At 53.9% G+C, this 23149-nt stretch overlaps 1 protein-coding gene across 1 annotated transcript; it reads left to right on the top strand.

The window, feature by feature from the left end:
- Positions 1 to 2209: 2209 nt before the first annotated feature.
- Positions 2210 to 22618, top strand: LOC103766888 (protein transport protein Sec16B). Its single transcript, XM_018078987.1, has 25 exons — positions 2210 to 2478; positions 3715 to 3821; positions 4354 to 4459; positions 4576 to 4690; positions 5567 to 5696; positions 6629 to 6786; positions 7376 to 7437; positions 9143 to 9278; positions 9833 to 10063; positions 10729 to 10826; positions 11777 to 11858; positions 11973 to 12090; positions 12389 to 12500; positions 12688 to 12793; positions 13456 to 13596; positions 16407 to 16520; positions 17171 to 17243; positions 19377 to 19628; positions 20085 to 20155; positions 20481 to 20609; positions 20776 to 20883; positions 21704 to 21785; positions 21889 to 21986; positions 22098 to 22175; positions 22517 to 22618. The coding sequence occupies exons 1-25, from the start codon at positions 2210 to 2212 to the stop codon at positions 22583 to 22585; spliced, it is 3045 nt and encodes a 1014-aa protein (XP_017934476.1). The 3' UTR covers positions 22586 to 22618.
- The last annotated feature ends 531 nt before the right edge of the window (positions 22619 to 23149 follow it).

Here is a 23149-nt window from a genome sequence, read left to right as displayed (position 1 = left end):
ATTTGCCTTAATTTAGTCCTTCTTTCAGTTTTTAAGGTGCCTGGGTGAGTTTGGAAGAGGGCCTCCAGGCAGGAATCCCCAGTCACTTATAAAGCAAGGCCATTATAGTGCTATAATGACTTATTTGAGGCAGAGCTGGAGTGGACCCAGCTCCATCCTAGCCAAGTTCTGCCCTGGGCAGCATATGGAGGGATGGATGTTTTTTACTTTTCTTGTGGCTGGGTCTGAATTAAACTAACAACTAGTTAGCAACTAACAACCAGAAGGTTTTATTTATTATTTAGGAAGTGTGAGGATTTACAGGGGAGGGTACTTCATAGAATTATAGAATGGTTTGGGGTGCAAGACACATTAAAGCTCATCTCATTCCATCCCCCTGCCATGGGCAGGGACACCTTCCACTATCCCAGGTTGCTCCATACCCTGTCCAACCTGGCCTGGGACACTTCCAGGGATGGGGCAGCCACAGCTTCTCTGGGCAACCTGTGCCAGGGCCTCCCCACCCTTACAGGGAAGAATTTCCTCTTACCATCTTATCTAAATCTCTGCTCTTTCAGTTCCCCTTTGCCCTATCACTATCTGCCTGGACTTACCTCGTGTCATTAAAACAACTCCACAGGAGAAATGTCTGGCTTGGTTTGAGCCTGGAGGGCTGTGTGCTCCTTATCTTGGGTGAGAGGAGTCCCAAGGGGTGGAGAAGGTGACCCTCAGGATGCAGCAGCAGCGTTAGATCCCCCGGGAGCCGAGCGAGCGGCCGCTCTGGGGTGGAGGAGCAGGGGCTGCCCTTTGCCCCTGGCCCATGTGGCATTGGACTTTGGAAGTGGCAACAGGGAGTGGAAGAAGAGCCCCAGCGGCCTCTAAGCAGGTGTGTGTGGCTGCTGTGGGGGGTGGATGGTGGTGGGAACCTCTGGCTGAAAACTGGGGGGCCCCTCGGTGGGACTGAAATGGTGTTTATGCCTGGGGACTATTTAGGGCAAGGATTTACCTGGATTTCACCTAGAAGGGCACAACCTGAGCCACCTCTGTTCAGACCTGTGTGTCTTCCAGTCCTGAAATGACCACAAAGTGCCTTAGAATTTGAGTGAGAGGGGTGAGGAGGGGTTCAGACAGTGTGTGACCATCTGCCAGTGTTTGGGGAGGCTTGTGGTGATGGGGGCAGTTTGGGTACCAATGCTGCAAGAGGAGATGAGGGGGCTCGAGGGTGACACTCCCCCCCTGGCAGCTGGAGCTTCACTCGTGTGCTGACTTGGGTTCTCCTTAGAATCTCTTCTTCTGGATGGAACTGTTATAATTAATAATTAATTCTGCTGTCTACTTGGAATTCTTTCTGGACCTGAAAGGCAGGAGGAGAAATCCCTGTTGCTGTCCCATCCCATAGCTCACAAGAGCATAGCTCCACTGCTCCCTGTCTCTGTCCTTACTCATTTCTTTGCACATAACATCTTGTCCTGCTCAGAGCTTTGACAATATCCCCTCCCTACCACGTATAAAATGGGGTTTCACTGCTGTGTCACAGAGGAGAGGGTGATTTCTCACCTGTCTGGGAGGCCTGTGACCAGCGGTGCTTTGCAGCTGGGAATGCAGGAGGATCCTGCCTGGATGCCACCTATCTAAGGGGGCTTTATAAGCAAGATGGGGACGAACTTTATAGCAGGGCCTGTAGCAATATGACAAGGGGCAATGGTTTTAAACTGAAAGAGGAGAGATTTAGATTAGGTTTTAGGAGGAAATTTTTCCCTGTGAGGGTGGTGAGGCCCTGGCACAGGTTGCCCAGAGAAGCTGTGGCTGCCCCATTGCTGGAAGTGTCCCAGGCCAGGTTGGAGGGGGCTTGGAGCAACCTGGGATAGTGGAAGGTGCTCCTTGCCCATGGCAGGGGGTGGGATGAAATAATCTCTCAGGTCTTTTCCAACTCAAACCATTCTAGGGTTCAAGAATGCTTCCAAAAACATCCCATTTAATGCTGGTGTTTTATAGGGACCTTGAAGTTAAGGCAGATGTGGTGATGGCTTTTCCTTGCCTCTGGGCATCTTGGAAAGGATGCTGGTTTTCCAGCACGCTCCCAAAAGCAGAGAGTAGCTGCCATGGGGGACTTGGAGGGGAGTGAAAAGCTGTTGATCAAACACACTGTGGCTTTTCCCTTGCAGGCCGCCAAAGTCGTTTGGGACTTTAGCTCCCCCAAACCGGAGAGGATCTTGCCGGCAAGCTTGTGATGGACCCCCGGTCCCCTGCCTGGCCCCCCCAGCCCCGGGAGAGGCCTCCAGCCTGGGGGGCTTGGGCAGAGGGGCACCCCGGCCCCCCTTCCCCGCTCCGGCGGCAGCTCCTCCGCGCAGGGCATCCCCCTCGCCCCGGCTCCTGGGACGGGAGCCACGTCCCGGGATACCCCCGGGAGGAGGGACACCCCCCCCGCAGGGACACCCGCAGACGGGCCTCGGGGGCCGAGCACTACGGCAGCACCTACCCCAGCCCGCCCTACTCCAGGTGAGAGCTGCTCCCGCCGACCCCTCTCCTCCAAAACCCTCCTGAAACAGGGATCGCCCGTGTCACCGCCCGCGGGTCCTGCCCTTGTGGCTGCGCAGGGAAGCAGCGTGTCAGCGGGGGATGTTCGGCTATTAAAGCAGCCCCCGACTTGTGTGTTTAAGGCTGTGTGGCAGTCGTAGCTCTGATTTTCTTCTTCCAGCTGTGGCTTCTGTGGTTGCCGTTTCACACGCCCCGTCTCGGTCCCGAGGTGCATTTTTCCCGCGGATTTGATTAAATGCAGTCCTTTTTTCCGAAGTGCAAGGTGAACAATAAAAATGCAGAGGCTAATACGGGAGCAAGAGGCAGCCTGCAAACTCAGCTGCTGAAACAGCAGAGGGTGGATGGATAAAATGTGGGCTGGAGGATGCTCTTGGTGCTGAGAAAGAGCTTCAGTGCTCTGGCAAATTTGGGTTGATTTTCCTGAGTTATGACCCTTGGTGAGTTATGGAGTGGGCACGTGGGGTTTTGAGGCTGAACGATGCTCATGCTGGGAAGGGGGTGTTGCACAGGGCTGATCAAATCCCTGTGTAAATTGGGAAGGGTTAAGCAACCTGAGTGCCAGGTGGGTGGCTTGGGCTGGGAGCTGTGGGCACAGCAGCTCCAGAGCTTGGCAGAAAAGACAAGGGAAGGTTCCAGCAAGGCCTTAGTGCCCTTTCCAGTGCCTAAAGGGGCTACAAGAGAGCTGGAGAGGGACTTGTAACAGGGGCATAGAGTGACAGGACAAGGGGGAATGGATTAACGCTACCAAAGGGCAGGGTTAGATGGGATATTGGGAAGAAATTCTTCCCTGTGAGGGTGATGAGGCCCTGGCACAGGTTGCCCAGAGAAGCTGTGGCTGCCCCATCCCTGGAATATCTCAAGGCCAGACTGGGTGGGGGGTTGGAATGAGACGACTATTAAAGGTCCCTTCCACTCCACACCATTCTGTGATTCTCTGAAACTGGGCATCACCTGAGACTTCAGTGCACAGCTTTCTCACAGGTGGGGATGGGAAGGTATCCAGACCTCGTACTGCTCCTTCCAGGTGTGATGCTGGATCGGTGTCTGGCCCTGCCACTGGGCAGGGGGCCTGGCTTTATTTCCATCCCCATTCCTGCCTCCAAAGGTCCCATCCTTTGCACAGGTTTAACCCCAGATGTGGTCCAGAACCCACAGTGGTGCCCTTCCCTCCTCAGATTATGTCGTGTTGTTTTTCAGGCAAGGATATGAAGACCCCCACTGGCAGTATCCAGCAGCCAGCTACAGGGATGACTATCCCTACCAAAGCCACCAGAGGCAGCCGGTGGCCTGGCAGGGTGACAGAGGTATGGGCTTATCCTTTGGATCTCACGATGGAGGCAGCTTGCTTGCAGAAGAAGTGATGCTTTCTCTGGGGTGGGCTCTTCTCCCAGGGCTTGCACATGTACAGGGCTTTTTCCTGCTCACACTCCTGGGTGGTGTTCTACCTGTGCAGCACAGGCTGCCAGTTTGCATTTAGGAAACCTGAGCAGGACCTAGGTCCACCCAAGGGATGTTTGATCTTCATTTCCACAGCTAAAATCCTGTGTCATTCCTGGTTCTGGGCTGAGCTTGATGGTGCTGTGTGATCATGGTGGCCAGGGCCTCTTTTCTGCTGTTCCTGGAGTTTTGGGGCTGAACAGAAGGGAAGGGAGGAAAAGGGAGAGGACCTCAGTGCTGTGTTGACAGACACGTCCAGGAGGGTGTTATACCTCCAATATGTCAGGATAATTTGGAAGCAAATGGGGTGTGCATGGCAGATTGCTGGACTCGTGGCTTTTCTTTTGCTCTTCATTGTTGCTCTGGAGGGGTGGTGCTAAATCTTGATTCCCTCTCTAGACCCAAGACAGGGAGAGCCTTATGGCAAGAGCACCAGTTACCGGGGCCAGCACTACTACAGGGGCTACCACCCCAACCTGGCCACGGGCCCCCCGGGGCAGGACAGGTAAGGGTGGGCACTCTGGGCAACCTGGGGCAACCATCGGCCACAAAATCAGTGGGTTTGTGGCTGGTTCCAAAATTTCAGACCTTCAGGGTGTCTCCCTTTGCTCCCACCTGCAGGATGCAGACCTATGGTTCCCACGAGGAGAGCTACACCTCGGCTGCCAGGAGGGAAGGGGCAGGGGGAGAAACCCTTGGCAGCAATTCAGGGGAGGCTGGTGGCCAACCCCAGGAGGTAACCTCAGTATGGGCAGGGGTGGAGGACAAGAGGCTTGGGGGATTTCCCAGAGATTTGGGGAGCAATTCATTTGTCCCCACTCCAGCTGAGGAGAAAAGGGACACTTTGCTATGTTGCACTCAGTGTCTAACAGTCCCTGGGGATTATTTTAATGGGTTATTAGTGTTTATGAACTCCATCTCCCGGGCTGGGAGGAGAGGTTTAGGTTGGATATTAGGAAAAAAGTCATCACCAAAAGGCTTGTCAAGCCCTGGCACAGGCTGCCCAGGGAGGTGGTGGAGTCACCATCCCTGGAGGGATTTAAAAGGCTCGTAGGTGTGGCACTTGGGGTAGTGGTGCAAATGGCTAGGTTAATGGCTGAACTCAGTGATCTTAGGGGTCTTTCCCAACCTAAAAAATTCTATGATTCCGTGATTCAGTCTTCCCTGGGTAGCTGGCAGCTGTGTGTCAGTGTCAGCTCCGTCAAACCAGTCCTGCTCCATCACACTTGTGTCCTGATTGCTGTTTTGCCAAGGAAAAATTAAAACATCAAATGAAAATATCAAATCAAAGCTGCTGTGGTAATTTTAGTCCTGGGTGATGCTTTTTTGGGTTCCCAAGCCCCATCTCCTTGGCTGTGTTGAGGAGCTCATCTTAGGGCCAGGACAGCTGTCAGGCTAGACCAGTGCCTGATGTAAATTATTTTTCCAAGCCTTTGCAAAGGTTATGTGCCAGGATAAACCCAAGATGCTGCAGGGCATGAGCTGGGAATCAGCTTTGCCGCTCCCGCTGGGCACTTTCCTGGAGCAGCAGAGCTGTCCCACTGCCCTGGGAGCAGGAAAGCAGAGGTGTCCCTTGTTCCTCAGCCAGGTTTGTGTTCTCCCTTCCTCGCAGCCCAGCCTGCTCCTGCAGTACCACGAGTCAGGGCTCAGCTCCAGCAGCCACGAGCTCAGCCAGTACATCCGTGACGGTGCCGACCAGTATGATCCTGTGCTCCCAGGGAGCTGGAACCTGGAACAAACAGGTGAGCTGTGGGGGGGGGGGGTGATCTGACAAGGAGGGAGCAAAGGAATAAATGGCTGGGGATAGGAGACTGGCTGTCTCACAGCTTTGGTCTGTTCCTGGAGGAGGTTTTGCAGGCACAAGGTGTGACTGTGGGGCTGTGGGGTGGGAGCGTGGACTGGGGGCTCTGCCTGGGTAGGTGCAGGACCTATTGTGCACACCTGCTGCTTTTGGGGATAGTTCTGGCATAGGGGAGTCAAGGGAGAGCTATCGAAGTTGTGGGACAAGGTGGGAGCTGGTCATGTCCTCCATAGTGGATGTGGGGTGGAGTCATGTTTTGATCTGATTGACTGACACTTCTGCTTGAATTAAGGTGCAAAGTAGATCATATGCTGAAGTCAGTAGTATGGATTTTATTTAACAGTAAATGTGAGGTAAAGAGAGAGAAGGAAATAGGAAAGGGCCTGGAGAGGAGGAGATACGAGATACCAAGCAGAAGACAGTCACCACCTGTGGATCCAGCAGCATCCTGTTGGTCCTTCTTCACCCTGGGCTTCTTAGTGGAGGGAGTCCTGGAGTTGTTCTTCTGGGGATACCAACTTTATACAGTCCAAGCTCTGAGTATCCATGAGGTGGTCGCAGATGCTGTTCCCATAACTTGAGGTGATGTGTCTGAGCAGTTGCTTCCTTTCCCACAGCTTGCCACAGTGGAATTTTTGTCTGGATGCATTAACCAGGCTGTGCTAACCAGACCTCACCTTGCCAAGCCTGGAATTAGCACCTTCCCGTTGCAGATTCCTCCCTCCTGTGCTTATCTCAAGTTCCCACTGGGGTGGCTTATCCTATGGCAAGTTCTTTCTGTGGCCTTGACAGTGCTTGAGACAGGCAGCTGTGCTCTTTAAGTCCTTACAGGTTGGCATGAGGGGACTCACAGTGGCCTGTGTGTCATTGCAGGGGGTCCCTTGGTGCCCACCCCGACCCCGGCCGTTCCCCTCAAGTTCTCTCGGCCTCACACGTCGCTGTGCTTCGGGGCTGGAGGACACCTGGTGCTGCCACGTCCCCACCACCCTGCAGAGGGGCAGCTGGCCCACGTTGAGCTGCACAGCCTGGAGGTATGACACAGCCTGGACCCCCAGACTCCCCTGGTCCCCTCGCTGGAGTGGCTCCTCCTGCCCTGAGGGCTGCAAACACCGTTCATCACCCAAATAGCCTCCTTAGCAGCCTTCCTGTCCCCTGCTCCCATCTTCTCTCCATCTCACATGGATTTTTGAGTCTGCATCGTGCCAGGCTCTGCTTTCAGCCTTCCCCTCTGTAACCCTTGGCACCTGCTTGCAGTGATCCCTTCTGATGGAGGGGGACAGATGTGCTCTGTAACTCTAAGGGACAACTCCACTCACCCTCCTGAGGTGCTCCAAATACAGAGGCTGTATCCATCCCCAGAGCCTACCACAGCATTTCAGTCTCCTACTTTTCCTCCCAAAGGAGGCAGATGCCATCTCAGCAGGCATTTCTTTCCTGGACCTTAGCCCTGGGTCCGTGTGATGGTTTGGGGTCTGTGCTCGGGGATTCCCTTAAGGCAGCACAGACAGTGGGTTCACTGGCACCATGGAGCCCTTGGCCAAGGCACTGGCTTTCAGATTGCCCATGGGGGGCTGGCCTGGTTGCTGGAGTCCAGCTGCTGAATTTGCTTCTGTTTTTCAGGCACTCCTTCATGGCACAAAAGAGCTGGAGGAGCTGCAAGCCTTCCCAGGGCCCCTGGCCAGGTATGCTGCACCCACAGGTCCAGGAGCTGCGTCCTCCTGGCTGTCTTCTTTCAGAGGAGACATGAGCTCAAGGCAGGCTCCAGGGTCCCTGTGGTTTTGAGTTATCTGCAAAGGCCACATCTAAGTTCAGGGTGGGATCCCAGCCCCTTTGATGCTGTGTGGGTTGATTTGGATAAAGGGAGATGTTTTGGGGTCCTTTTTGAATATTCATGGGGTGTGTGTTCCATGTGGTTTGTATGTCTGACCTTATTTTGTACTGATGTCCCAGAAAAATGATTTTTTTTTGCATCTCTTTGTAAGTCTAAAGTCCTGGGTCAACCTGTGGTTAAGCTTTTCCTAAGGTTTTTGTCCCCTGAGACTGCTGAGCACAGAATGTGCCTTCATCCAGTGTGGGCCCTGGTGTGTTGCATCAAGTTGTGTCTGTGTTGTACTGGTTACAACAGTGTGTTTCAGGCCACTCACAATCCAAGCAGGGAGAGAAAAGGAAAAACTGTTTACTGAGCAAAAGGGCTGCATATACACAGAAGCTGGGTAGAGGACCTGGAGGTCCCCCTGCACTGTGCTCTCAGGAGACCTCACTTGGAATACTGAGTATAGTTCTGGTTTCTCCAGCATAAGAAGGACATGGGAACTGTTGCAGAAAGTCCAGGGAAGGCCCATGAAGTTGATAAAGAAACTGGAGCACCTCCCCTATGGAGACAGGATGAGAAAATTGAGGCTGTTCAGCCTGGAGAAGAAAAGGTTGCGTGGAGGCCTCACATCAACCTCTCAGTCTCTGAAGGGGGACCTACAGGGAAGACAGAGAGGGAATCTTCATTGAGAACTGTAGTGATGATAAGGGGGAATGGCTTCAAACTGAGAGTAGGTTTAGATTAGATATTGGGAAGAAAGGCTTCCTGAGAGGGTGAGGAGGCCCTGGCACAGGCTGCCCCGAGAAGCTGTGGCTGCCCCATCCCTGGAAGTGTCCAAGGCCAGGCTGGATGAGGCTTGAAGCAACCTGGTCTAGATCAAGGTGTCCCTGCCCATGGCAGGGGCTGGAATGGGATGATCTTTAAGGTCACTTGTAACCCAAACCATTCTATGATTCTGGATTACCACTCGTGCCAAAGGGTATGTTGGGAATCTCCATATAATACCTTGGTTTGGTTGAATCAGGATCAACATCTCTCTCCCCATCCCCAGTCTCTCTCCCCTGTCTCATCCATGCTTTCTTTCCAACTCTCTGGCAATTTTATTGTACAACAGCAATTTTGCCTGACTTGCAACCAGCTTAAAGGTTTCTGCTCATGTTTCAGTCCCAAAGAGTTTGTGGTCACAAGTGTGACCCTCCACTCTGCCAGTTAAGTAACAGACTGTGCCTGCTCCTGCAGCCTCAGACATCCATGGATGTAATGGCAGCCCAGCAAAGCAAAACTGAGTTCTTTGCAGATGGATGGAGGAAAATATTACTAGGAGGGCACAGAGAGGGCTTGAAATGCACTTGGCATCCCTGAAACACAGAAACCTGCAGAGTTGTAATAATGAGAAAATTTGGGTGGTTTTGAGCTTAAATCTGCTATGTGGTCATTGGTACTGGGGATCTTCTCCAGCTCTTGCTTGGAACCTTTGGCATTCCCATCAGTGAACCTGGGGACTCTTTAAGCCTGAATGATGTCCTAGACTGCTTTGCCTTGGGTTTCCTTGATGCCTTTCTCTGGTGCTGTAGGGAAGATCTGCACAAGGTGGATGTGATGACATTTTGCCAGCAGAAGATCGCCGTGGGCTGTGACCCCTCAACACAGAGGGGCAGAGATTCAGCTCTTCTCTGGAAACTCCTGGTCCTCCTCTGCAGGCAGAATGGGGTAGGTATCCCATGGAAGGGGATGACTTTTTTGATCTGAGAAATGAGACAAGTTGTATATCCCGTAGGTGCCTCTTGATCCAGTAGCTATTTTTAAGGGGGGCATGTACCTTAAGAGAATCCCATTTCCATAGCACTATCCATCAGTTTGATGCTGCCTGGATATTTGGAGCAAATTCTTCTCTGTGACTGCTTTTGATCTTTGGGAACCACCAACAACCCAGTGAAAGGGACTGGTGCCACCTTTGCTGAGCAGCCAGTGCTTGCATGTAAAAGGGGCTTGTTCCCTTAATCCATGGAAATCCACCCCATCTTAATCTGTGGTTGCTTGCTGGAAGCAGGTGGATAAGGTCTTCAGAGAGAGTGCAGTGAAGGTGTTCCTAGTTGTGCTGAATCCTTTTCTCTCCAAACCTGTGTGCTGGTGGCCAAGGCTGACCTGACTGGGGCGATGCGCTGGGATGAGGATGCGGGTGTTGTGAGGGTGTTGGACTGGAAGGGCCATCAACCTCTGCTTGTGGGGCAGCCTCCAAGTGCCTCATTCCTTCCCTTTCCCAGTCCATGGTGGGCTCGGACACGGCCGAGCTGCTGATGCAGGACTGCAGGCGTGAGGAGAAGTACAAGAGGCAGGAGCCTGCAGCCAACCTGGTGGGGCTGATGGACGACGAGTGGGCGTCGCGGCAGGCGGGGACGCTGGACCTCATCACCGGGGAGGTCCCTCCCGTGGTGGAGACACAGGCACAGATAGTGGAGAAGTTCACCAAGCTCCTCTACTATGGCAGGAAGAAAGTAAGTGGTGAGTGGGACCCAGGACAGATGGGGCTTGAGGGTTTGTCCTCTTCAGGTGGGTTTTAAAGGGAAGGGTGGCCAAGAGGTGGCTGTGGGATCGACCCTTCAAATTGTGTTTGTACAACAGGGCTTTTGGCAGTGATTTCCCACCATTGGGAACTGGGATGGGGGATCCAAGTGCAGATGTGATGCAGAGGCTTTTACCAGCACTGCACCTTTAGTTTCATAGAATCCTAGAATGGTTTGGGTTGGAAGGGACCTTAAAGATCCTCCAGTTTCAACCTCATCTGCAGCTATGATGTCCAGGGATACCTAAGGCAGAAGGAGAATTCAGGAGGGTTGGATGCAGAGAAATTTGAGTGCCCAGGCTGGGATCCCACAGTGGTGGCATTGAGAGCTAGCAGGCACCATAGATCGCTGGAAAATCAGGAGTCCTGCAAATCCCCAAGCGACAATATTGCCATGAAGGTCCAAGTTGTTGTAATTGTTCAAGGTAGAAAGATAAAGGGATCTCTCTGGAAGAGATTTTTGAAGGGTACTATTTACAGCCAGAGCAGTTATGGGCTCTTCTCTGAGCTGGGGGAGCAGAGGGTTCCCTGGCAATGGAGGAGGGCAGGGAAGCAGAGTTGATGCAAACCCTTTTTCTCCTCCTCCTTGGCCTGCAGGATGCTCTGGTCTGGGCCATGAGAAACCAGCTGTGGGGCCATGCCCTCTTCCTCTCCAGCAAGATGGACCCTCGGACCTACAGCTGGGTGCTCACCGGGTAAGTGGGAGAAGCCAAAGCAGGGTGTGATGCTCCATGGTTTTGCCAAGCCTGCTGTCCCTTCAGTGCCCTCAGCCCCAGAGCACTGCAAAAAGGGCATTGATTTCAGGTGGAGCTTTTTAGAGGGGGCAAAGAGGGGAGAGAGCATTCATCCAGATAGGCCTGAGTCCTTCAGTCTTCCTGATGGACAGGAGAAACCAAGTGAGGGCTGGAAAGCAGGAGGAAAGCCATTCCCTGGATGTGTGGTGTTGATTTATTCTGAGTCTTTGGCTTCACCTCTGCACTAGCAAAGGCAGCCACGGGGCAGGGGGAGCTGAGCCATCTTCCCTGTGCTCCAGCCTGGTCCCAGCTGTTCATCCCACTCGTATGAACATTTTCTGGCAGAATTAACGTACTTAGTCTGGATTGGGCTGATCCCTTCAGGGAGAGTTAAGCAGAAATTTTCTGTCTTGTGGAACCCAAATCCTTTTAAGGAGGTTTTATCCCTTGTTGTCCTGGAGACCTGCCTGCTCTGGAGGTAATGCAGATCGTCATCCCCGTGGGCTGATGATCCTCTCTGCCTCCTTTTTACAAGGGCATGGAGTGATAGGACAAGGGGGAATGGCTTAAGCTGAAGGAATGTAGATTTAGATTGGATATTGGGAAGAAATTTTCCCCTGTGAGTGTGGTGAGGCCCTGGCACAGGTTACCCAAAGAAACTGTGGCTGCCCCATCCCTGGAAGCATCCAAGGCCAGGTTGGACAGGGCCTGGAGCAACCTGGGATAGTGGAAGGTGTCCCTGCCCATGGCAGGGGGTTGGAATGAGATGATCTTTTAAGGTCCCTTCCAATCCAAACTATTTTGTGATTTGCTGGAAAGCCCCTCAGGATGTCACTTTCATGGAGCATTTGGAACATGCCCTTGGAGGTGAATGAGGGTTTGGGGTCCCTATCTCTGCTGTCTCCTTGCAGGTTCACCAGCACACTGGCCACCAATGACCCCCTGCAGACCCTCTTCCAGCTCATGTCAGGAAGGATCCCTCAGGCAGCGCTGGTCTGTGAGCAGGAGGCTGCCCCTGGCACGTTCCCCTGTGCTGTCACCTGCCTGTGACACCCACCTTGTGGTGACAATCTCTCCTCACCTTTGCTCTCCTCCGTCTCCCTCCAGTGCTGCGGCGATGCCACGTGGGGGGACTGGAGGCCCCACCTGGCTGTGATGTTGTCCAACAAGGTTGGAGACGTGGAGCTGAACCACCGAGCCATCGTCACCATGGGAGACACTTTGGGTGAGCTGAGACCATTGGGAGCAGCTGTCATGGGGGAGTGGGCACCTACAGTATCAGAGCTGGAGCTGCTCAGGCTCCCCTAGTTCTACCACTGAACTGAAACCTAAGTACAGAAATCAGCAGTCAGGGAAAACGGACAAAAAACACAGAGAAGGGAGGGGTCGGGGTCTGCATGGACAGAGAAGGAAGGCAGGGCTGTTGGGTTTGGGCTTTTGTGTGAGCTTGGGGGCCTCCAGCACCACACTGACTACGTGGTGATGTCTCAGGACTAAATGTTTGCCTTTTCACTCCCATCCAGCCAGCAAGGGAGCAGTCGAAGCAGCTCATTTCTGCTACCTGATGGCAGACATCCCTTTTGGCTACTTCGGGGACAAGGCAGCCCGCATGGCCCTGCTGGGCAGCAGCCACCGGTGAGCGAGCCCGGGGGGCTGATGCTCCTGCCAGGGGCACCTGTCCTACCTTCTGCCCACCCCTGGGATCTCACTCCCATGCCAGAGCAATCCCTGTTTGTGGTTTTGCCGCTGTGAATGTAAGCTGTGTGGGGCTTTTTGGGCAGGGGCCTCTGCTCTTGCTTGCTGACCCTACTCTTCCCTGCAGCCAGGTGTTTGCCCGGTTTGCCAGCACGGAGGCCATCCAGAGGATGGAAATCTTGGAGTACTGCCAGCAGCTACGACAGCCTGAATCCTTCCTGCTCCCCTTCCAGGTAGCAGAGACGCTCAAGTACATCCTGTGCAGCAGCTCAGACCTGCCCCAAAACATGAACCCATCCTCATAAAGCCAAGAATTCAGGCTGCTCCTGGGGCTTGTTCCCTTGCTGGGCTTAGGAAGTGATGGGGAGGCTGCTTTGGCACAGAGGGGGGGTCACCCAGGGCAGATTTTGGGGTGCACAGTGTATGTGATCAGTGCTTGCTCAGGTCTGGTTGCCTTCCTGCTCTCTGGGTGGTGGATGGGCTTGTCCCATGGCAAACCAGCACCTGGCTGTTGCTGCCTCAGGCACTGCATGGATTGGGTGGATACATCCACGGGAGTGTTCCGGGCCAAGTTGGATAGGGCTTGGAGCAACCTGGTCTAGTGGAAGGTGTCTCTGCCTCCATGGCAGGGAGGCTGGAAAGTGATGATCTTTAATGTCTCTCCCAACCATTCTGTCATTCCATGGAGCTGCTGTGCTCTCCCCACCACCTGCCTGGTTCAGGGGGTGGGGCTGGATGCCCCCATGGGAATGGGTGGAAGTGCCCCTGAGTTGCAGGTCACGAGACCCATGATCTGGGTGCTCCAAGTCACACTGGGATGATGTGCCACAGCAGAGGACACCCCCAGGCATGTCCCTGTCCCTCTCCCTGCTCCCCTGTGCTTCCCTCTCCCCAGGTGTACAAGCTGCTCTACGCCTCCCGCCTGGCCGACCACGGGCTGCCAGCCCAGGCCCTGCAGTACTGTGAGCAGATCTCCACGGTGCTCCTGCACCAGGACCCAGCCACCCACCCTGTCCTGGCCCAGCAGGTGATGAAGGTGAGTCTGGGACATCCTCCATCCTCAGCAGGGTGTGATACCCACTCAGGAGCTGGTGTGGTGGGAAGCATCCTCGGTTTCTCCTGTGGCTGGCAGTGCTTGGCAGCTCTGAGCAGCCCCCCCAGGGTTTGCTGCCTGGTGTGGGTGGAGCACAGCAAAGCCAACACCTCTTTGGGGTCTCTAATCCCCACGGATTTAGGGTAGAAAGCAAGGGAATTTTGTTGACTGCCAAGTAGGGGCAGAGTTATTTGGAAATAAAAGATGCTTTTAGTTCTGGAATGCTTCACATTTCCCTTCCAGTACATCACCCATGACTCTGGTTACCTGCTGGGAGCATTTTTGGAGTGACAGCGAGTAGGAGCATGTCTCAGCTTGCAGCACCAAGCACAGTCCTCTGCTTCATGAGGAGGGTGCTGGGGCAGGGAGGGGTGAAGCAAATCATCCCAGGTTCCCTGGGAAGGTTGGGAGCTGTAGGGAGACCAGGTCTGTCCTCTCTGTGCACATCACCAGGGCAGTGCCAGGGCTGCTTAAGCCTTCCTCCATCCTTTGAGACAAGGTTGGATGGGGCTTGGAGCAACCTGGGCTAGTGGAAGGCGTCCCTGCCCATGGCAGGGGATTGGAATGAGATGATCTTCAAGGTCCTTTTCAACCCCAAACCATTCTGTGGTTCCATGAAAGGGGCACAAGCTGTGGTGCCCCTGAGGTGAGGGGCAGCAAGGATGCCCATCTGAAACAGGTGCTGCTGAAATCACCCAAAACTTGACTGGCATGCCCCCCCCCCCCCCAATCATTGAATCCTATTTACTGTGTAACAGCCTCTCAGATCTGCTGTTCTGCTGGGGATAATGCTTCTCCTGGGAGAAAACACTTTCATCTGAAAAACTAGTGCATTCGTAGACGCTCTTGTCTTTGATGTTTTAGGCTGTGTTACAAATTATGATACACATTAGTGTTTGATTAAGACTTCCCCTCTTTTGAAGCTAGGGACTATATACAACCAGGTGCTGGTTCATTAATATTGGATCAAAGTGCACATTAGCTTTTGGATTAAACATTCCTCCCGTTTAGGAGTAATCATGCTTATAATTTCCTTTTTCCTGCAATTGATTTAGGATGAACATAGGTGTGTTTGTAAAGAGGTGGGACAGTGGGTCTGTAGGGAGTTCAAACTCCTGGCTGGGTGCTGGGTTACTCTGCTCTCCATGGCCAGGCCCTGTCCCAGGCTGGGCTCTGGCTGTGCAGGTCGTGTCTTGCTGTAACATCAGAGTTGGGAAGTGTGTTTTCTGCTCGTTTGGAGTTTGTTTTTAAAAAGTTCAGGAATAGAAAGAAATGTCTGATGGAGAATAGTGTGGAAGGGATAGCTGAGACCTGTGTGCTGTGGAGCTGCAAAGACCTGTGTGACTTTGAGTTGCAAAGTCACCTCTGGATGGCTGTTGGTGGCCCTTGATACAGCAACCTCATAGCAAAGTGTCAAAGATAAATGAGCGTGAAGGAGCTGGGGGATAACTTGATAAACCTCCAAGAAGTGGGTTGATGCCAGCAAGAGAAAATTCAGTAAAGATGTGGATGAAGAGCAGTGCTTTGAGTGTCATCTCCCATCATCCAGCTGTCTTAAAACTGGAATCTTGTCTAAGCAATTCCTTCAGGCTGGGATTTAGCTCTGCAGGGAGCCCTTCATCTCACCCTGGACTTCTGGGTTGCTCCAAAAGAACCTCTTGCTCCATTGATGGTAGCTGGAGCCCCATGTCACTGAGAGGGCTGCAGCCAGGGCAGCAGGACTCCTCTTTTGCAGGAGGAATTAAACACACAGCAGCAATACTGCAGAGAGGGACCTGGGGGAGACAGTGGAGCATGGAAAAAATACCGAGCAGCAGCATAACAGGATGTTGATACAAAAGGAAAAAAAAAAAAGCCAATGTTACAGTGCTACTCAGGGTTTTAAGAGCAAAAACTGCATGTCTGAGACAAGGAGGTGATAATCCCCCTCTGCTGGGGTCTCAGGGGTCTTGGCTGGGGCACTATGTCCTGATTGGGAGACAGGGCCAAATTGGAGCAAGCGCAGTAGAGGAGAGTTGGGGTGATAAGAGATTGAGGAGGAAATGACCTCTGAAGAAGGCCTCGGGGTTATTTCTTCTAGGCAAGATATGCTGGGGGGGTAAGGGGCACGGGGGATGAGATAACAGCCCTCTGGCATGCAGGAGGCTGCTCTTTGGGGATGCTGCCTGGCTGTCCCCGCAGCTTCCACAGGAGCAGGGATAGAGAGGCTTAATTTGTAGCAGGGAAGATTTCACTTAGATATTAAGAAAAAACTCTTTAGCTCTAAGGATGTTAAGCATCAGGGAAACAGGCCTGGGAGGCTGTGAAATCTTCTCAGAGATTTGTAAGCACAGATCAGACAACCACCAGCTCCTGCCCATCCTTGTGGGGTAGGTGAGGGGCTGATGCACAGCCCTGCAGGCTGGGCTCTTTCCAGGGCTCCTGGTGGGGTGTCCTGCAAACCTGACAGTGCCCCAGGCTGGTTGTTAGGTGGGAAAAAGATGATGATAGTTACCTGCCTGTTTGATGTGAAGAGCATTTTGGCCACAGGTATTTTGGCATCTCTGTGGACCTGCTGAGACTCCCTGCAGGGCACAGGATGGGCCAGCACCTCTGTGGCAGTGTGGGCGAGGGAAAAAGTCCTGCACAAGAGGCTGGTGTTACTTTTACCCCCATATTGTGAAGTGATGCTATTTTCCCCTGACCCATGTGCCCAGTTGATCCCTGTGGATCTGACATGTGTGATGATCTCTGTTGTCCTCCTGGCCCCCCAGCTGGCTGAGAGGCTGAAGCTCTCCGACCCTCTGCTCCTGGAGATGCCGGAGCAGGACCAGGCGCTGGAGCCCGACTGGCTGGAGCAGCTCCGAGCCTGCTGCCGGGAGTGGGAGGTGAGGAGGAGTGAGGATGGAGTGGGACAGCTGGTCTGTGTTGTTTTGTCTGCAGGAGCATCCTCCTCTGTCCTCAGTCTGAGGGGATGAGGAGGGACGCTCAAAGGTTGTTGTTTCCCCGGTGTCCTCTCTCTCAGCTTGCCAGCCCCGAGATGTGCTCTCTGCTGTGGGACCTGCAGCTTCAGTGTGAGCAGAGCTTCACAGCAGAGAAAACACTCCTTCTTTTGGCTCAAGGGGGGCAGGCAGGGGCTGGTGTGTGGGTGGGTGATAATCTCCCCTTGCAAGGAACATGTTGCAGAGGACACTGGTGGGGTGTCACCTCACAGGTGTACTCCTGGGTCCTTCGGCTATACCTGGTCCTTGGATGAATGCTTTTTGTTCAGGTTTCATGCCTGCTTTTGGTTTTGTGGCCTTCCCCATCTCGTTTCTCCTGACTGCTCCCAGTGGTGCTGCAGCCCACCCTCATTTGCTAGGACAGAGCTGTCTCTGTGCTGGTGTGGGTCTCACCTGCAGTCTGGTACAGGCTGTGAGGCCCAGACCCACAAGCACCATGCTTTCCTTTACATTGGCCTTGTGGTTTCCTTAGTTTTTGCTCTGTGACATCCTTTTTTCTTTCTGTTTTGTCATGTTTTCCCTCTGACTCCTTGCAGGTGGAAGATGACCTTCCTCCAGAGGTGGTCCCTGCTCAGCCAGAGCTCTCCTGTGCTGTTCCTCCGACAGCAGGTAAAGAAAATGAAGCAGCAGGTTGTGGTCACCACAGCAGGCTTTTCCATATGTGGAATTGTGCTGTCACGGGCTGGGAAGCAGCTCCCCACTCCCTGGAGTTTTTTCCAGCAGTTACTCCTTGCTCCTTGCATCCCCCAGAGCTCAAAGGTTGCTCCTGCCTGGATGCATCCCTCAGGCATAGGCTGCGAAGTGAGGGGTTGATACTCATGTCCTCACACAAAATCTGAGTAATTTGGGCCTAATTACCACAGCTTCAGGGGTCCCTGTGGGTGCTGTGGGAGGAGAAGAGGAGCTGGGAGTGGGTGCTGGATGAGGGATGTGCCTCCTGGCTGAGCCTCAGGGGAGATGGCCCCATTCCCAGGCAGTCCTGTGAGGGTGCAAACTGGAGCTGAACTAAAGGGATTTCACACTTACAGAGTGAAGGATTTGGGAAGGAGCTCATCCTGCTGTGTGCAGAGCTGCAGGATGCCTGTTGGTGAAGCCCCAGCATTTCCCCTTCCCTGCTGCCTCTTTGACCCCTTTGCTTTGCCTCTTGGTGACCCCAAGAGTCCCCTCCAGCATCAGCCCACACAGAGGGCCAAGAGACACCAGGATGAGGGACACAACCCTTCCCTGGTGTGAAGGGAAGAGCTGGAGAGCTTTCCCTTCCCAGCTGGACAGTGCATCCATTGGGATCTCCCACTGAGGAGAAGCCAGGGGCTGGTGACCCATCAGCATTGCTTCACATCCACGTCCATCAGCTGGGAACCTCTGCACAGCCCCCTGCTCCTTGCTGCTGCTTGGATCTAGCTCTCTGCTGGGAATGCTGGCACTGAAGGGTGGAGAACAGAAGCTGGTGCAGACAGGATGAAACACAACTAATTCCTTCAAGATGTTGCTTCCTATCAGCTTCCCCTGCTGCTGCCAAATTCCTTTTCAGAGAGCTTTCCCAAGCAGTAAAAAGGATCATCAATCCTGATTGCCTTCTGCTGCTATCAGGACTGAGGCTATGATCTTCCTTCCCTGGAAGGAAGTCCCAGGTGTGATGATCCCCTTGGCTTGGCTTCTCCAAGCAGTCAAGTCTGCTCGGTGTGGTCTCTGCAGCTCACTTTGCCAACGCTTGGCCCTTTTGTTCATTGTGAAGGGTGCCCAGAGTCACCACCTGAGGGACTCTGCATGCAGAGAAAGCTGGCTTGGGGCTGAATCCATCCATCTTGGAAAGACAAAGCCTGAATGAGGTGCCAGAGAGGGATATCCACATGGTCACGACAACCTCCCCCTCCATCCTTATAGCCTGGGCTGTCCTCCCTGACTTTTTCCAGCTGAGCTTGCCAGGCAGCATCAAATTGAGCATCCATCCTCCTCCCTGTGGGTCTTGAGCATCTCCAGGCCATGTGGGAGCAGCTCACTGAAGCCAACCCTGAGCAAGCTGGAGGCAATGCTGGCAGCAAAACAGAGGGTTTGGTAGCACTGCATCCAAGAGGTGCCATAGTCTTTCCCTATGGGATCTGGGTCCTGCCTGCCATGTTTCATGGCAATGGGAGAGAAGTTTTCCAGGGCTCAGTGTGTTTCTGGCAGGAGGCTGCTGAGCTGGAATAAACAGGACTCCCACCTGGGACCAGTGTGTGTGTTAAATAAAACAAATCCCACTTGCTCAACCAGCCTTTCAAATAAAAACCCAGCCCTGAATAAATCTGCTTAAAGCCAGAAACTCATCCATGGGCGCTGCTGTGGAGCAGGAATAAAACTTCCTGGTGAATTTTCTTTCCTGCTCAGAATGTGCAGCAGGAATGAAGGAAAAGGCTCAAGGCCCCAGGCTCCTTTGAAATTCTGGTGCATATGCTGCTTGTGGGCTCTTTGCTTCCATATCATTCCCCTTCTGAGCTCCTTTGCAACCTCAGGCACGTTCCCAGAAGGTTTCCCCCCCCCGTCTTTCCCAGCCCACCTTCCTTGAGGCCTCTGAAAGGTTCCTGCTGCTGTGCTGTGTCCTACCTCCTCCCTTGCTTGATCCCTGGGGTCTTTCCTCCTTCCCCCAGCTCCTGCTGATGTGTAAGGGAGAAGGGGATAATTCTGTGCAGAAGTCTGATGGAATTATAAACATTATAAAAATTGTAAGCTCCTGAGGTGTGGTTTTGTTGGTTTTTTTTGCAGATGGAGAGCCTGTCAGTGAGCTTCCACGGAGTGAAGGCTACCAGTATGACCCGTGGTCCCAATCTGTGCCACCCCAGGGACCCAGCTCCCAGGAGGATGTGTCCCCCTGGTCCCCAGCCCCTGCTCAGGCTGCAGAGTCACCGCTGCTCAGTGCTGGCCAAGAGCTGCAGCCCCCCACATCCTCCCCAGGAACAGACACCCCTCCAGGAGGGGGTTTTGCTGAGGCCCCTCCGCAGCCAGTGCCGCCAGCAGGTGAGTGCTGCTGCCTTGTTTCCCCGAAAAAATCACAGAATCCCTGAATGTTTGTGCTGGGAGGCACCTAAAGCTCATCTTGTTCCAGCCCCCTACCATGGGCAGGGACACCTTCCACTAGACCAAGTTGCTCCATGCCCCATCCAACCTGGCCTGGAACACTTCCAGGGATGGGGCAGCCACAGCTTCTCTGTGCCAGTGCCTCACCACCCTCACAGGGAAGAATTTCTTCCTTAGAAATTGCCTTTAAGATGCACCAGTTCAGCCTTCACCTCCCTGGTACTGGCAGGGGCAGGGACCAGAATGGCCTTTTGCATCTCTTGGGGGGATATCTTGGCCACCACAAGGGTGACTGTGCTCTGGGATGGGATGATAGAAGCACTGGAAATACCTGTGATGGATACATAAGAGCTCCTTGGGTCAAACCCTGACTCTGTCCTCCCTTCTGCTCTGCAGGAGGAGGTGGAGAGCCCTGGGATGACCTGCTGTGCCCCAGGAGCGTGCAGCCAGCCTTCCCAGCAGAGCAGGTGAGTCAGAGGGGCCAGGGACACCATCCCACTGGGGGTCCTGGGGGAATCTGGGACTTGCTGGCTTATCCTTCCACACACTGAACTTGCACAGAATCCCCCCATCATGGTGTCAGTGGTCCCCCCGGGGGACACCTTCCCACCACTGGAGTGCCTGGCTGTGCCCTGCTGTGTGTGCTCCTGCTTACACCTGCTGTGTAAGGGACGCAGGGTTCCCTAGGGATGCTCTCCACTAATCCTGGCATGGAGGATTCCCAGGGGCACCCTGACCATGCCCTGTGTGGCCCCTCCGGGGACAGCACGTGGCAGCTTCAGTCTGTGACAGCAGGAGGAGTTAGAGACAAGGACTCGGACTGCCTCGGAGACCTCCACTGTCTCCTTGGATGACAGCCGGCCTTCCTCGGAGAGCGAGGACGCTGCCCAGGAGGAGGCGGAGAAGCCGGATGAGGACAAGGTGAGCACGATGTGAGCCTTGAGCTCTGAGCCTGCATGTCCCTTTGCCAGCCCAGCCCCTGGCAAAGCGGTGCCCATTCCCAGCAGGTGTCTGGGGGGGCCCCAGGGCGTTCTCACCCCCTCATCCCTTTCCTCTCTTTTCCTTTGTGACAACCTCCATTTCCCAGAGCTCTGGATTCAGGTGGTTTGGCTGGTTTCGGTCGAAACCCACCAAGGAAACTTCTCCCAAAGCCTCATCTGAGACAGACTCAGACCCCCCCATGTCGGAACTGCAGGTAGGGGACAAAATGCTGTCCTGGCCCTGGTGACACCCCGTGTGACACATCTCCCCATCACCTGCTGTTGCTGTACTCATCCAGAGGCTGTGCCACTGCCCAGCTCTTCCGTGGCCATGTCCCTTTCTGTGTGGGGACAGAGCTCGACTGGGAGCCCTTTCAGCCTGGAAGTGAATCCTTGATTAATAATAATTGTAAATTTATAAAGCCTCTTTAATGTGGGAGGTCCTCTGAGCCCTTGGCAAACTCCACGGGGATTGCTTGTTCTGCACTGGAGCGGAACACAGCTGTGAGTGGCAGGTTTTAGGAGCTGAAAGGAAGGGAAAAACTCTTTAATTGGAAGCACAGCAGCAAGGGAGAAGCAGCCATGTGTGGTTATCCCAGTCCTGGCCAAGTCCTCAGGGTGTCACATCCCTGAGGGTGGGCTTGGAGCTAGGTCCACCACCCCTGAAAGTTTCCTCCTGGTTGAGGAAGACCTACAGTCCCAGAGAAGGAAATTCTGGGATATTATTCCAAAACTAGAAGGAAATGAAGAACGGAGGGGGATCCATGGACCTGGGTGGCCCTTCATGCTGTACCCAGGCTTGGTGTCCAGCCTTCTGCCTAATTCAGAGCTGTGGGGTGGTTTACCTCTGTGGCAGGGTTGCTTGCCCTGACCCTGTAGCCACTCCTTAGCTGGGTTTCCTGCAGCTCCTGGGGCACCTCTCCAGCAGGACTGGGTGCAGAGTGGGACCCCAGACGTGTGGTGTGTGGTACCTGGCACAGGGGTTCTCTCACCACACAAGGAGTTCCTGCTCTAAACGGGTGGCTGTGGTTTCAGGAGCGGACATCGCCATCCCCACCCGATGCCCCTCTCACAGCTGGGACAAACCCTTTGGCTCAGCCTCTCTCCAGAAATCCCGGTAGGTGCTGTGTAGGTCCCTTCACCCCTCTCCCCAACAACCTTTTAGAATCTTCTCTTGACTTTAAGGTGTGGGGTTTTTTTGTTGTTGTTTCTTGCCCCAGGAGGAACACCGGTTCAAAATACCTTTGGTTTTAGTCCAGTGTCCTTGGAGGTGACAGGCTCACAGGACAGGGATGGAGGGCAGTCAGCAGGACAGCAGGTGAGGAGAGGAGGGGGATGTGTCTGTGCATGATGAGGGGTGTCCAGGACACCTCTCTGCTTGGGGAGGCTCTGAAATTGGGGGGTGGCTGTTAAATTTCTTTCTCTTCAGCCCTTCCAGGCAGGCTACCCTGGGCCTCTCCCACCACTGGGGACAATCCCCCTCTACAACCCTGCCCAGGTCTCTCAGGTGAGAGCATCTCCCCGAGAGGTTGGGCGGTGCTGGATGGGGCTGGGAGTGGTTCTTGGCTTTGGGGGGACAGCTTCTGGGTTTGGAGGGGGGGGTGTCTCCTGGCTTTTGGGGTGATGCCAGATTTCAGGCTATCTGCCGTGGGCAGGGGGACTTGGGGGACACCAGCCCCAGGTCTGAGGGGTTTTATAAGAAAATGAATTGGTGGAGGACAGTGATGGGAGAGTGATAGAGGATGGAAGTGGTGGGGCGGATCTATGTGTGGCTGCATCCTGATGCAGCAAATCCACATTTTGGGGTACAACCGACGCTTACACCACCTCTCTCTCTCTGTTTCCCAGCTTGCTGCTGCTGCCAGACCCACCCAACCCAGGCTGCTTTCCCAGCGCCGCTACCCCAACCCACTGTGAGGGGGCTGGAGGGGTGGCACGTATCAATTGCAGGAAGTTTTTTAACCAAATTGGTGTTTGTGGTTATTTTGGGGAGGGGGAGGGTGGTGGCAGAGGTTGGCAGCGTCTGCCAACCATTTGTGGGGGGAACCTGGTAAAGTAAGGGGGAGGTTTGTGGGTTTGAAATCAATACAAGCTGGGGGGGTGGGATGAAGTTTGGTGACCCAGGTGGGACCCCACCTGTGAAGCCTCCCTTCTGCAATCATCCAGCTGGCACTAAATGAGTTCACCTGGGGTCTTTAGAGCAGGGAGGAGCCTAAGGGTGAGTGTTTAAATTCCCTGAGGAGAGTCTGTGTAAGTTACGAGGTGGGTTCGTGTCTCTCTGGCAGTGCAGCACTGAGTGCAGATTTGGTGGAGTTATTGGTGCTCAGCTCGATCAGAGGAGGTTTGGAGACCCTCCTAAGGCACAAGGGGAGGGGGCATGAGTCTCTTCTGTGATGCAGAAGGATTTTGGAGACTCACATAACAACAAAAACAGGTGTCTGGGGGCTGCCATCCATTTGTGGGGAGGGTTGTTGTAAAATA

This window comes from Manacus vitellinus, unplaced genomic scaffold (genome assembly GCF_001715985.3).
Source record: "Manacus vitellinus isolate BGI_N305 unplaced genomic scaffold, ASM171598v3 scaffold_44_pilon, whole genome shotgun sequence".
Classification (NCBI taxonomy): domain Eukaryota; kingdom Metazoa; phylum Chordata; class Aves; order Passeriformes; family Pipridae; genus Manacus; species Manacus vitellinus.
The sequence above is the reverse complement of the archived record's forward strand: the minus strand, read 5'-3'. Positions and strand labels throughout refer to the sequence as shown.

Bases quoted from the DNA above. Each gene is read 5' to 3' on its own strand.
- LOC103766888 (XM_018078987.1), top strand. From the start codon at position 2,210: ATGGACCCCCGGTCCCCTGCCTGGCCCCCCCAGCCCCGGGAGAGGCCT. The intron at 9,279-9,832 runs GTAGGTATCCCA...TCCCTTTCCCAG, and splicing joins TCCTCTGCAGGCAGAATGGG to TCCATGGTGGGCTCGGACAC. The intron at 13,597-16,406 runs GTGAGTCTGGGA...CTGGCCCCCCAG, and splicing joins TGGCCCAGCAGGTGATGAAG to CTGGCTGAGAGGCTGAAGCT.